This window comes from Lepisma saccharinum, chromosome 1, assembly GCF_977018435.1.
Source record: "Lepisma saccharinum chromosome 1, izLepSacc3.1, whole genome shotgun sequence".
In the NCBI taxonomy this organism is placed as follows: Eukaryota; Metazoa; Arthropoda; class Insecta; order Zygentoma; family Lepismatidae; genus Lepisma; species Lepisma saccharinum.
The window spans coordinates 2279575-2293865 of NC_139229.1; the positions used below are offsets into that span (position 1 = coordinate 2279575).

General features: G+C 39.2%; 1 protein-coding gene across 1 annotated transcript in view; it reads left to right on the plus strand.

Moving 5' to 3' along the window:
• LOC145979614 (PCNA-interacting partner-like) overlaps nt 1-4371 on the plus strand; it is a 119969-nt gene extending 115598 nt beyond the window's left edge. The window contains exons 8-9 of the mRNA XM_083112580.1: nt 779-952; nt 4311-4371. Of these exons, the coding sequence (XP_082968706.1) occupies nt 779-898 (120 nt within the window). The 3' untranslated portion in view covers nt 899-952; nt 4311-4371. The remainder of the gene's footprint in view (nt 1-778; nt 953-4310) is intronic.
• Nucleotides 4372-14291: the final 9920 nt, after the last annotated feature.

Sequence of the window (14291 nt, forward strand, 5' to 3'; positions counted from 1 at the left end):
ATTTGCTTACTATTTTTGTCCTCAGAAACTCTATACAAATACCGAGATAATCTTGTTACTTGGCTAATGTAGGGTACTCTAAAAACGGAAGTCATAGCTTCGATTCTTGTCTCAAATTTCGCCTTTTTGTATGCTCAATTAATCAGTTGTCCACATTTACCGTTTTCTTCTCTGTGATTGTGATCAACAAATTGGTTCTCAATGTGTTTGTATCCCCCCGGTCTTGGGAAGGGGGGCGGGGTAAAATTTTCTGTGAATTTAGGCTGGGTGTGAACACGGGGGGGGGGGTAAATTTTCTCTGAATTTAGGCTGGGTGAACACCAAACGCGACGCCACTGTGTGTAACCCCTTGTGATGCAACCTGCATGGTGTAGGTTTACATCATCTTGGAAGGCAGTGATCATGAATATATCTCGTGACTTTGGTAACCTGCAAATTCCGTAACTTTGAGCACCAGCATGTATAAAGAGAGTAGTCATTACATGATTTTTTCTTGATATTTCTTTGAAAGAATAACAATATTCTTGATGTGCTTTTACCTCAATGCACTCTTTTGCACCTTTCATATTCTCACTAAAATCAAATACTACATAAAAATTTTTCTATGAACCAATTTTTACCCCTGTTACCATAAATATACACTAAAAATATAAATTGAAAACAGATTTTCTGTGAGGACAATTGCACAGTATTTTAAAGTAATTCACAGTTTTGGAAAATATTTTAGAGATAAATATAAAATGTGTTTATCAACTAATTTCTGTTGAATTTCTTTTAGGTTTCAATTTTTCGAATGGTTTATACAGCTTACTTTCTGAAGACTTTATTCGCGACAATTCAAGTTTTACACCAGAGGCTAATGTTGAAGAGGAGGAAGATGAAGAAAAGTATGAAGTGAAAGAGCCAGACAAACATAATTTTGGATATTTTTTTACTACCCTGCCAGAAAGTAGTAAGTGTTCACATTGTTACTTCTGATTTTTAGGCTGAGAATAATAAAAATTTTAAAAAAATTATTAATAAACTTGGATTCTCTTCTCCTTGTTAATATTAATTTATTTATCGCACTGTTGTTATTGAAAAACAGGGGTGATGGGATCTGATGCGCTGACCACGTGTCACCCAATGAAAAGTCATTCTGGTAGGCCCTGGCACTTCGAGGGTTGTTGCACTACGGAGTTTAGTTTTGGTTGTTCTGCAGCTGGTTCATCAAAAATAGTTATTATTAGGAAATAATCAAAATTAAAAATGTAATTAATGATAACAACTCGTTTGAATCAGTTTCGAAATTCAAGTACTTAGGAGTAATACTAACAAATTAAAATGATATTAAAGATGAATTGAAAAGCAGACTTAATTCAGGAAATGCATGTTACTTTTCTCTTCATAAACTTTTATCTTCTTGTATAGTATCTAAGACACTAAAAGTTAAAATATGCAAGACAATGATTTTGCCTGTAGTATCAGGAACGTCGGAACCGGGAGGAGGAGGAGGGGGGGAGACTTGCCCCTACTCATCATGGAGGGGGGTAATATAGTATTTTTGCCCCCCCACCCCCCCCCCCCCCCCCCGTCGCATGCTAAAAATGAGACTATATTTCTTTCAACTTACCTCTGGTTTTTAAAAAATGGGAAAAAATGTTTTGTGCTAGTTGGATCAACGTGACACAAAGATTGACGTGTAGATTAGAATTGCAGCCATGTCTCCACAAATCAAGTGTAACATGGAATAATTCCCTTATTATTATTCCCTTAGGAATTAGCTGCCTCTGTTTCCAGGTTTCCATTGAATCTACCACAGGCGAGGTCGGTGTGAAACAATAAACCCAGTGTACCCCGGTGAGAAAGGAGTGGGAGACAAGGGGGCAGAGGACAGCTTCATTTTAAATCTCTTCTTTTCCATCTACAACTACATGGCAAGGGCTCCGAACAAGGGGGTACATGGAGCTTGAGCCTTTTATGTTAAAAATTCAAGGTGGAAAATATTCGAGACGACCTCTTAACAATAACGATAAGACGAGACTAGATCCTCCAAGACTTGTAGAAACAAGACCAAGAATGAGACAGACCTCTGTAAAGTCTAAAAGGAGAATCGAACAGAACGGCTATTTACACTTCAAGACGAGACCAGTACATGATAAGCATTTAGAACTGGAGACAAGGCCGAGAACGAGGTAAACCATTCCTTCGACACAAGACGAGAGACTGACAAGTACCGTCTCAATCATATCGATGCTGTTCCCTCAGTGGCGGAATAACAACTTTACGGCGCTCCCTTCCCAACATAACAGAAAAAATATATTTCTCCTGTCCTCAAATATCTCCACCATTTGCCTTAAGTTTTTTCCAGTGTTTCGATCTTTCGTCCCCACCCCTCCTCACAAAATTCAGCACATATGCCCCTTAGTTACAGACCTACCATGCGTTTCGTAAAATGTCACAGAATTTGCCCTTATTCAATCTAGCTGTGCAAATTATTTATCAATATCAGAGAAATTTGAATTAGCCGCCCCTTGTGATCCACGCAAACACACACATACACAAGATCCTCAGGTGAAAGTTGACACCCCACAGCCTGCCCCAATCTGCTTTTGCAGAAATTTTGGCAATAAATTCTCTCGAAATTACTTATCTTTCAGCGCCCGGGGCCACAGTCGTTGTCAAGCTAGGGTTCCCCGGACCAACGCTTCTCCGAAAATTTTGAAAGTTATCTGGAAATTGCTCTGGAGCCGTTTTATGCAGAAACAAGACCAAAAACTTCCCACCCTAGGAATCGAACTCGGGTCTCCTGCATGGCAGTCAGACTAGACCACAGCGGCTCCAGGAAGTTAACATTTCATTCCAACTGTGCAAATTATTTTTCAAAATATGAGAAAGATAAAATTAGGCTCTTGGCAGAAGACGCTCACGATGCCTCCTCAACTAGCTTCAGAGGGAAGTGGTTAGTCTATTTTGAAACATACAGCAATGAGAAAGTGAATATCCCAACTTTTTTTTTCTTTTTTTTAAAAATCGTGTTCAGGTTCTTGACATAAACCAACATTCCAAGCTGAAGCAAGAGACGACATAGGTCAGGAAGCCGCATTTACTTTGCCAATACAGTAGCCGAGGACTCGTTCAAGAGCAGAGCGGTTTCGGATCAAGATCCATTTGCAAATATCCTGACTGCTAATTTCGTCTTTGTGGAAATAATCCTTCGTTAGGAACCCCCACAGTCAACAAGGTCATTGGCTGTGTGAGAAAGAGTACCCGCCTCCGACATAGTACATTGCATGTTCTTGAGAATTCCAGTCCCTTTCCAATGACCGAAAGTACAGGAAAAGTCAGGTGGGAAGATCACTGTACGAAAGTCAGTACTCTGACATAGAAGCAATAGACTGGTAAGTTGTACTTCTCTCCTTGCATTTTATTGACTAATTTGTTTTCTGTGTTGAAGGACAGATAAGGAGGAGACGAAGTACCGTCTCAATATATCATCCCTTCTTCACGCTCTCGGTATTTAGTGCTGCAAACTTTGAAGTGTATATTTTGTTGTTTATATTCCAACCTATAGTAATGAGAAATAGAAAATTGAGATATGAAAAAAATCTTGTCATTCATTTTTTTTTTTTTACAAAAGACAACATACTACACTTGTGACGTGGGAAGGGAAGAGCAGATGACCTTTTATTTTTTTTTTGTTCTCTTAGTTTTGAATGTCGTGTCTAAACGAGGCTGACTGCTCACTTAGTTTTAGAAGTATCGTAATTTATTTTTATGTTCACGGGTTATTTAATTTTACTTCGAGAGGGTGATTTTGTTTTCGATGTCGACAAGGCATGATCTCCTTCTTTCACATCTCAGTTGAGGGGGGGGGGGGGGGAGGGTAATTCGCTTCCTCCGCCTTCCATATCATTCTCATGAAAAATTTATTTCAAATCTGAAACATCTGACCAAAGAGTTATTGATTTGTGAAGGCTTGTGAGGTTGAGAGGGATGAAAAACAACACCTTCTGGTGCAATTTATTTTTTCACACTAAGCAATGTGTTTGATAGCGAAAATATTAACAATATTATATATTTTTTTGTGTGGATAAATTGGAGATGGCCTATGAAAGTGAAATGTGATTGGGAATAATGCATATTACAGAGGAGGTTCTACCAGAGATAGTTGAAAATACACAGAGTTTGATAGCATGCACCTTCGATAAGTCACAAGGCACTGTGACATATATTTATGTTGCTTTTAATCATTTTGGTACTATGATATAATAATGTCCGTGTTAGATAAGTGATGTGAATTATATTAAATTTAATGAATATCTTTTCAGAAACTACAACTTCCGAACAACCATGCGATCACTATGGTCAATGTGGTGTTACTTGCACCTGTCCAAGTGGGTACGTTTGCAAAACAAGAAACTGCGAGTGAGTAAAATTGCTGATAATTAATTTTGTGTTGTCTTCATGCTTCATTTCTTATACAGGGAGCCAGCCCCGTGGCAGAGTGGTTAGAACATTGCTGTGACCCCAGGGGTCGAATCCAGGCTTATGCAGGGTAGTTTGTGACTTTTCATCAATTTCATCATATCATCACTCATCCCCATCTTAGCAAATTAGCCAAAAGTGGCACAAAAAGCGAAGTAAAATATAGCAAATCAAATCAAATCTTATGCAGGGAGTAACACAGGGTGCAAAATCCTGGGGGGACAGGGGGGGGATAGCCTCAAAAATTTCCAGGGGGGGAGAATTTTTGTTGTAACAACAGAAGATAAACAATTAGTTTTCACTTCAAATATACCTTACTAAGGATAATATTGAAATAGTACACTCAGCTACTGGACGGGTCACAGGTGGCGGATAGTGAAACCTCCCTCAGATATGAGGGGGAGCTGCGAATAAGGGAAACCCAAATAAGCAGTATCAGACCGAGGTGGCAAGGCTATCAGGGTGTCCAGCGGCATGGACATACTCAGGAAATACCACAGATACCCATCGACAGCCTTGTGACATGGCAAATAAACACCGCCATAAAAGTGTTTGCCCCCACTGCCTTGTGGGCCTGGAGGGATCCAGAAAGGCTAAGGGAGTTGGAACCCTCACAGAAAACAAGGGTGTACCTGAGAACCCACAGGTGGCAGCCCCACCACTCAGGTGTAGGTTGTGACAGGCCCAATTAGCCGACAGCCAAAAACAAAACAATCGAGTAAAGAAAGAAGCAAGCAGGACTGGAAATTGTATACGACACGGGCTACGAATAGGGACATTGAATATTGGAACACTGACTGAAGAAATTGTGGATCTAATGGAGAGAAGAGGGATCGACATCTTTGGAATGAGCAAAACAAAATGGAATGGAAGAGAAGAAATGAAATTGAGGAAAGACTATAACCTGTTCTGGGCAGGAACTGAAAAGGGCAGGAGAAGTAGGGTTGGATTTGTAATCAGAAGTTGAATAAGTGAGGAAGTAGAAAGGGTAAATGACAGAATGAACAAAAAATGAATGTAAGAGGGAAGGTAATAGAAATAATTCAAGTGTATGCCCCACAAACAGGATGTACAAAGGAGGAGAAAGAAGAATTAGAAGAAGACTTGAAAGAACACGTAGGAAAGGAATGGCAAATTGTGATGGGTGATTTTAATGCATAAGTGGGAAGAGACAGGAAAGGGTATACAGAAGTACTTGGAGCAGATGGATGGGGACAGAGGAATGAGGAGGGAAGGGGGATACTGGACTTTTGAAAGAGAAGCAGACTATCAGTGGGTAATAGCTGGTTTAAGAAGAAATATGACAGCCATAAGATTACAAGATACAGTTGGAATCATGAACAAAAATCTGTAAGAGAATATATATTGGTAAACAAGGAAGTAAAGAAGAAAATGAACAACATCAAAGTAATACCCAGTGAAAACTTAGACAGTGACCACAGGCTACTAGTAGGAGATGTGAGGAGATGGAAAGAAAAATATAGAAGGGAACAACAAGAGAGAAGGATAAGAGTGTGGAAATTGAAGGATAAAATGATAAAAGAGAAATATCAAAAATATTACAAACAAAAGTGCCAAGAGATGAACCGAAATGAGCAGAAACAGAATGAACAAGATTTAAAACAGAATTAGTAGAGGCAGCTGAAAAGTTATGTGGAAGGACAAGCAAGAGAAGAAAGAAACACCATGGTGGAAAGAAAGAACTAGATGGCAGTGAAAAACAAAAATGGTGCATTTAAAAATGGTTTAAAGTTAAATCACAAAAGAGTACATGGAAAAGAAGAAAGAGGCAAGAACAGTAGTAAAGGAGGAAAGAAGAAAGTGGATGGAAGAATGGGCCAAATTGCTACAAGAATATGTAGATGGGAACAAGAAAGTATTTTATGGATTAGTGAGAGAAAGAGGAGACAGCTGTAAGTTAAAGGATGAAAGGGGGAATGTTGTAGAAGAGGATGAGGAAATATGGAGAATGTGGAGAAATCGTTTCGAGAAATTGCTGAATGTGAGAAAAGGAAATAAACATGAAGAAGTGAAGGAAAAAGAAAAGAGGAAGGAAAAAATTAATATCACATGGAAAGAAGTGGAGGAAGCACTGAAGAGAATGAAGGGAGGTAGAGCACCTGGAGTAGATGAAGTGCCAGTGGAAATTATACTAGAAGCAGGTGCGATTGGTGTGCAGTGGCTCTACAGAGTGTTGAAAACAGTGTGGCAAGAGAGAGAAGTGCCAAGAGATTGGACAAAGGGACTAATAGTTCTCATATTCAAGAAGGGTGACAGAAAGGAATGTAAAAACAACTCAGCAAAGGTGTATGAGAAAATATTAGAGAAAAGATTAAGGGAAGTAACAGAGCTCAATATGAGAGAGGAACAGTATGCATTTAGAAGAGGCAGATCAATAGTAGACCTGATATTCACCATTAGGCAAATGCAGGAAAGGCAGTACGAGTATAAAAATGATTTGATTATGGCATTCCTAGATATATAAAAGGCATACAATAGTATCATGGACAGAACAAAAATTTGGAAGGCTCTAAGAGAGAAAGGAGTCGAGGAAGAGATGGTGTGTAGAGTGCAGAGCACATACAAGGCCAACCAGAGCTGTGTGAAGACACCAGTGGAAAGAATGGAGTGGTTCAGTATAGGTTAAGAACTAACACAGGAAAGTGCTCTTTTCCCACTGCTCTTCATAATTACAATGGATGCAATTAACAAAGAGGTGGGTAAGAAGATAGGAGAGGAAGAGATGAAAGTCCTGTTGTTTGCTGATAACTTAGTAATATGGGGGAACAGGGAAGAAGTAGTACAGAGACAGCTTGATAGTTGGAATGAGGAAATCAGATCACAAATGAAATTCAGTGCAGAAAAGAGTGAGGTCTAATAACAACAAAAAACAAGCCAGAAGAGAACCAAGAATAAAGATGGACACTGAAGAGTTGAGGGTAGTGGAGAACTTAAAATATCTAGTAAGCATAATTAACAGAAATGGAAGAATAGATGAGGAGGTAAACAGAAGAGGACAAATGGGTGGTGGACTCTATCAAAGCGTTCAAAGATTAATATGGAACAGGGATGTACCTATGAAATGCAAGGAGGTAATATATAACACATACTATGTGCTGATAATTATGTATGGATCAGAGACTTTGACAATGACAGAGAGAGAGAAAAGAAAGATGCAGGCAGTGGAGATGAAATTAATTTTGAAATAGTTTATTGGGGAAGACTAGAAGGGATAGAATAAGGAATGATGAGATCCGACAGACAGTGGGTGTGGTGAAGCTTCAGGATAGGATAGATCAGGCACAGATGAGATGGTTCGGACACATGAAGAGGATGGATGAAGAAAAACTACTGTAAGAGCTTACAATGTGCAAGGAGTGGGAAAAGGGCCAAGGGGGAGACCAAGATGTCTGTGGAAAGAGCAGATAGCAGAGGGTTAGGAGAAAAGGACAAGATTGGAACAAAGTGGAAAGAGAGGAGTGGTGGAAGACCAGGAAAAATGGAGAGGCTTCACTTCTATGCCAACAAAGTCAGAGGCAGGAAATGACAAAGGATGATGATCTTCAAGAGATCATTAACAGATCTACACCAATAGCAATACATTCATAATAAAAGTAAAACAAGGTTGCAAGGAACACACAAATTTTGTGAAAAATGACAAACTACCAACCACATTATTAGCTGTAAAACGAAGCGAGAAACACATCCAGAAGACCGAATATCATAGCCTACCAGCCAGAAGATCAGCAGTCATCTCAGGGGAAGGGGGAAGTGAACCAATGAGAAATATGAGAAATGGTAAAAAACACATTCAAAATCAAGTGTTAATATCGGATTTTGTCTCGGTTTACATATCAAATATCAACAACAATAAATTTTATTGGACTTGCAGCTTACATGTGGCTGTGTACGCCCAGGTATATGTCAAATATTTGCAAATCTTGTTGCAAAGTTGATATCTACAGGTTTACGTCCAGATGCCTTGTGTTACTTTTGTGCTGATAACAGAAGTATCCAAGTTCCACGTTGTTACATTATGGCTAAAACACGTACAACCACAGTAACAATCTAATTATGAATTAGTAGCGAATATGCTGCCCTGTTCACAGTTGCAAACTATTACATGTGTGTCCGATGCAGAGATAAACACAGAAGACGTCGGAGAGCTTGTATTACTACTACTTATATCCCTATGTTTTCAACAATTTTTGTCACTTGCCTCATAATGCTCTGAATATACATTATATTATGTGTTACTTAGATTTGCAATTTTGAGTTCTTTCAATTCTATTTTGTCATCTATTCAGTGTGTCGCAGACAACTAGTATCAGAAGGACGAAGTGGATAGACTAAATTGTAGATGCCAACTTCGTAACTAGATTTGCAAATATTTGACATGCAAGCTGAGACAAAATTCGATATTACCACTTCCATTTGAATTCTAATTTCCTTCTACCATTTTTCGTATAGTTTGTTTACTTCCTGTTAGGTTACAGAACGTGTTTTCTTGTTTTGTTTTACATTACATAATGTGGCTGATTGTAGCTATGTCATTCTTCACAGAATATGTGTGTTTACTTCCTGTTAGGTTACAGAACGTGTTTTCTTGTTTTGTTTTACATTACATAATGTGGCTGATTGTAGCTATGTCATTCTTCACAGAATATGTGTGTTCCTGGCAAACCTGGAACGCATTGCTTCACGATGGGATATGACGTCAGAAATGCAATCAAATGTTGTGTGTGGTTACCAGCATTCAGGTGGCAAAAAGGTTTTTTTTGAACGACTGTAGCACCGAAACGATGCACCAACGAGAAAAATGTTAGTGAGAAAATTTGTTTGTTTTGATGTCCTCTATACGTTTCCGTGGTCCGTGGGCGCCATTAAAATGACACCCTGTATATATATACAGGGTGTCTCATAAGTAATAGCACAAACTGACACAGGTGAAAGTACACTATAATAGAAGCAAAAAAGTCTCAGTAAAAATGGGTCTGCAAACGAGCAGTTTGAGATAATTGTGAATGTATGATTACAAGCTGCCACTGACTTCATTGTTTGTAAACATCGTCCTAGTTCGTAAAATGCTAATAATGTCTGCGAATGTGTGGTTAGAAGCTGTCACTGATCGCATTTTGTAAACACCGAGTGCTTTACTCCTTGCGCGTTCCGAGGTTTGCTCTTCGTTTACAAAACAAAACATTTACGAGAGGTAGCGTGGGAATCAAACATATATCTCTGTGTGCACATGTATGTAAATTAAGATGTTTCTCTGCGTTCCCCCCCCCCCCACCAGTATGCAATGATTTCGCACCCTGGATAACAGATGAAAAATTGTGTTTATTATGTCTCACACACTTTAGAAAGATAACTAAGTAATAAATATGGACACCAAAACGAATTAACCATGATCTAATCAAAATATATGTATTATATTAACTCTATATACTAATATCATCATCACGAGTATTCTGCAAACAGATTGTGCTACTTGTTTTGTCTTTCCTCTTACATTTCGTCCATTTACAATGTAAATGTTCTATCTCCAAATTGTAAAGAAATTGAGATGTTTTGGCTGTGGTCTATTTAGGATACAATTATTTCATCTCTGCTGCAACGGTATGGGTTGCATGTCCCCATGTCTACCGTTAGGGAAACGCGACTCAGATGATTGGGTTTGAGCTGTAAGAGAATACACTGATTATTTAGGTAGAATCTTAATCTTAAGTGGGAAGACCTGTAGGGTGTAGACTCAATTAGACACACAGATAACAATAACAGGGTTTATTATAAAAACAGTAGCTGTCGATATATATGGGGATTGTCTCGACCTAAGTGTTAGAGGTAAGAGAGCTGCTTGGAAAGAAGGGTACAAGATTAGTGATAAGTGTAAGTGTTGGTCCTTGTCCATCTTCTAAATCTCTGCAGACAGCCTGGATGTGACTGGGTGGATAGCCATCCAGGATCAGAGACTGAACAGCACCTCTGGCCACTCTTCAGTTCTGTTAGTCGACTTCCACACCACTAGTCTTGTGACGAGAGTTTATATACTTCGGGGTGCTTTGGGTGTAGCCGTAGCAGACACATGCAGGGTTATTTTTGTTGCCACGTGTCTATCTCAGAAAGTCTAGAAGGTCAGGAATATGTGAACACGAGGGTTGATCGTCATCGAGACACTAGGGTCTTTCGCATGTGGTGTCCTCACATGTAGGGTTTCTCTTATGTGGTGTGGCTGATCATAATTGGTGCCAAGTAACTAGCACAGTAACCATAATTTCCTGTCGTTATTGACCTTACTCCTCTGAAGGGTAGAGAGAGCAAGTAGACAGCGGTGACTGGCGAAGAGACAATCTACAGCACCTTGGGTGGTTTCTGTTGTGAACTGCACCCAAAAACCAAGTTAGCAGAAAAGTTATGAACATTCAAAAACTTGCACGTTACACTGCTAATCATCTGATGCCTACATACAACCAATATTGATATATTGAGTGTTTTTGGTTCATCTACAAAATTTGGAAACAGCCACGAGAATGCAAACGTAAACAGTCAATGAAAATTTATCTCGACCAACCACAAGTGCTATCTGAGTATGAGATAAATCACTTGCATTCTAACCTTAGACACTTATGGGAGCTGCTTAGAAGTAGTAGTGGACTTCTGTTCTTACTTTTGTTGTTAACAGACAAAAGTTTTGAATAAGAGTGGAATCAAAGTAGTTGATTGATTGAATTTATTTATTTTATTTTGACAAATTTATAATGAAATTGTTCCATCTCCATTACAGAACAACTACCTAATCTCATTTCTAAAATGCAGTGTTCTATCTGCCACTGCCTATCACTTTCATTTATCCACAGTGACTTCAAAAGTTGTTTTCAGAAATTATCACATTTTAAACTATTGACTATGCAGTTATGCTGTCATCCAGCCATACACATTTTCAGATATGCATTTACGAGGGTCGTTCAAGGAAAAAGTTTCCCCCTTTTTTTTTTGGAGAAAGTATGAGCCCGATAAATGAAATGAAACTAGCAATGTGTTCTTTCGTCTTTCCTCTACATTTACACACAATGCAATGTTTGTGTGGGCTACAGTGCATAGCGTGAGCCATGCAGTGAGAAACGTGCCCTGGCCATAAGGAGTAGCGAGTCATGGCGGAACGTGTTTTGGCGGTGTGGAGTAAAGAAGAGATTCGTTCTGTGATCCTGTATGAGTGAGCAAATGGTCTTGCTCCTATTGACATCCACAGGAAGCTGGTTTGTTGTTTATGGAGACTCTGTAATGTCAGTGCAAATGGTGCGAAGGTGGTGCAAATTGTTTTCTGAAGGACGAACAAGCATATTCGATGAAGATCGGCCCGGTGGCCCACCTGTAGTCAGTGACGCAACATTGGTTGATAAAGTGAATGCACTGGTTTTGGCCAACCGTTGAATCAAGGTTCGTGAAGCAGCCGCTGATTTGAACATTTCTGTTGGGACTGCACACAAAATCATCCATGAAAAATTGGGATACATGAAGGTTTCATCACGTTGGGTCCCACGACAACTCACTACAGAACATCTCACGACACGTATGACATGTTGCCTGGATTCTCTGAAGGAAACAACTTTCTCTGCTGTATTGTGACTCAGGATGAGAGCTTCGTTCATCACTAAATTCCAGAATTCAAACAGACATCGATGGAATGGAAACAGCCGTGAAAAGTGTTCTTCGTTCCCTGGACCCCAAATTTTGTGCAGATGGCTTTCAAAAACTTGTGCAACGATGGGACAAATGATTGTGCCGCCTTGGAAATTATGTTGAAAAGTGAGAAAGGACCATGCTACTTGGTGCAACTTGATTCTTGTCTGTAAGTTAAGAAATAATTTTTTTTGCAACATAGGGAAACTTTTTCCTTGAATGACCCTCGTATCTCTAGGTGCAGAAATTTAACCGAAAAATAGGTTAAACTAAGATTTTTACTCTGTTCTCTTACATAGCATACCATGGTTTTAACAACTGAGATGGCTGGTTCGGTAGTTCAGTTGGTAGAGCATAGTATGTGCGAGATCCAGGTTTGAGTCCTGGTCAAGTTTGTATTTTATATTTGCATTTTCTGGAATTGTTGTTAAAAACTACATAAGACTACTATTTGATGAACCAATATTTTAGATTTTACTGTATTAATTCTTGATGTTCTGCCCATTAGATTTGATATATAATACCATATGTTATTAATAGTTTCCCAATGAAAAAGAAAATTGATACTATCAATTTGAGGAAATTTAGCAAAATATTTCTTTAACTTGAATTTAGCAAGTGACTATTCTTGAAAGGCAAAATATTAAATACAGAAATATGTTTCTTAACAATGATTAAATTTTAAAGTAAATTCAACACAAGTAGAAGCCTAAAAGTAAATGTTCTCTTTGAATATGCATGTACTAAATTGAATTTTATTTTGCAGGCCATACCCACCATTCATACTGGCAGCTGAAATAGCAGTTGGATGTGCCCTGGTCATAGCAATTGCAGCTTTAACAGCCATTGGTTGGAAAATGTGCCTTAGGTATGTTCGAGTTTATCCTTTTATTTACTAGATCAACCTCATTCAAACTGAGACAGCAAATTAATTACTTTTTTTGTGTTTGTTTTCACTGGCATATTCTGAAAATTTGACCTGGTTCACTGCAACAATTCTTATTTATTGTATCTATTTATACTCACATTAAGCTGGAGACTGCGCTAAACAAAAGATATTCCATCCCATTTTTGTTAACAGCCAGACTGTTACATTTTAATGGTAGAAAATATTTGCTTTGATGGTCTCTACATGCTGTCAAATTTTGCCACTGTTTGCATGTGCATACATAAAAAAGTAAAGTAAAAAGTAAAGTTCTCCCCTGTGCTTAGCACTACGCCATGAAGGTGTATAGGGGGTAACGCCCCACTCTTTCTTGATCCGGTCGTGAGTAGGGGTGATGTGATCAACATCATGCCCCTGACCACCTTTACCCCCCAGGGTTTCCCCAAGGCACCCATGTTATTCGATGCTGGGTGGGCGCCGGGGTCGCTTCCAACGTTAGAAAAGTTCCCGGATTTGAACCGGCTGGGGATCGAACCCGGGACCTTTAACATCGTAGTCAGACGCATTACCGACTGATACATAATAAGTACATAATACCAATGACCATCTTGGTTTTAGTGCGGAATTTTTATGGGAAACTGAAGTTGTCTATGCTTTCACATTTAAAAAAAGGCTTCACGGATTTAGATAGCACCGGGCCTCGCATTTCTTAATAGCTGCCCTTCTTTTCGTTGTAAAATTATAACATATATACAGGTGTGAACTATATTAATAAATAACTGGTTGCACAACAGACCATGAGGGCCAGGGCTTACCTACCGACAGCCAGCCTCATTCCCACCTGTGAAGGTGGAAGATCATCCAACCAGTTAAGGGGTGATGTGTGGTCAGCACGACAAACCCATTGTAATTGTAGGTTTCCATGACTGGGTTATGCTACTCATTTGTAGCTCCCCGATTTCCTCACGGTGGCCACCGGTCCCATACACAGGCCGAAATCTCAGGAGAAAGGTTGTTACACTTCCCCCAGGAGACTCGAACCTGCACGTGTCACATAGCCGGAGCCCAAAGATCGCACAGTCACGGTGCAGACGAACTAAACTGCAATAATACAGATAGAATTTCCAGTGTGAGGCACTGGAAATAATTATATTCTTTTCAGTTGGCAAGGAATGAGGTTAAGTAAATTGTGTTGGTGTATTAGGGAGGGAGGCAGCAGGGGTATAGTAGTTTTTAAAATTCATCCAGACCAAGAGTT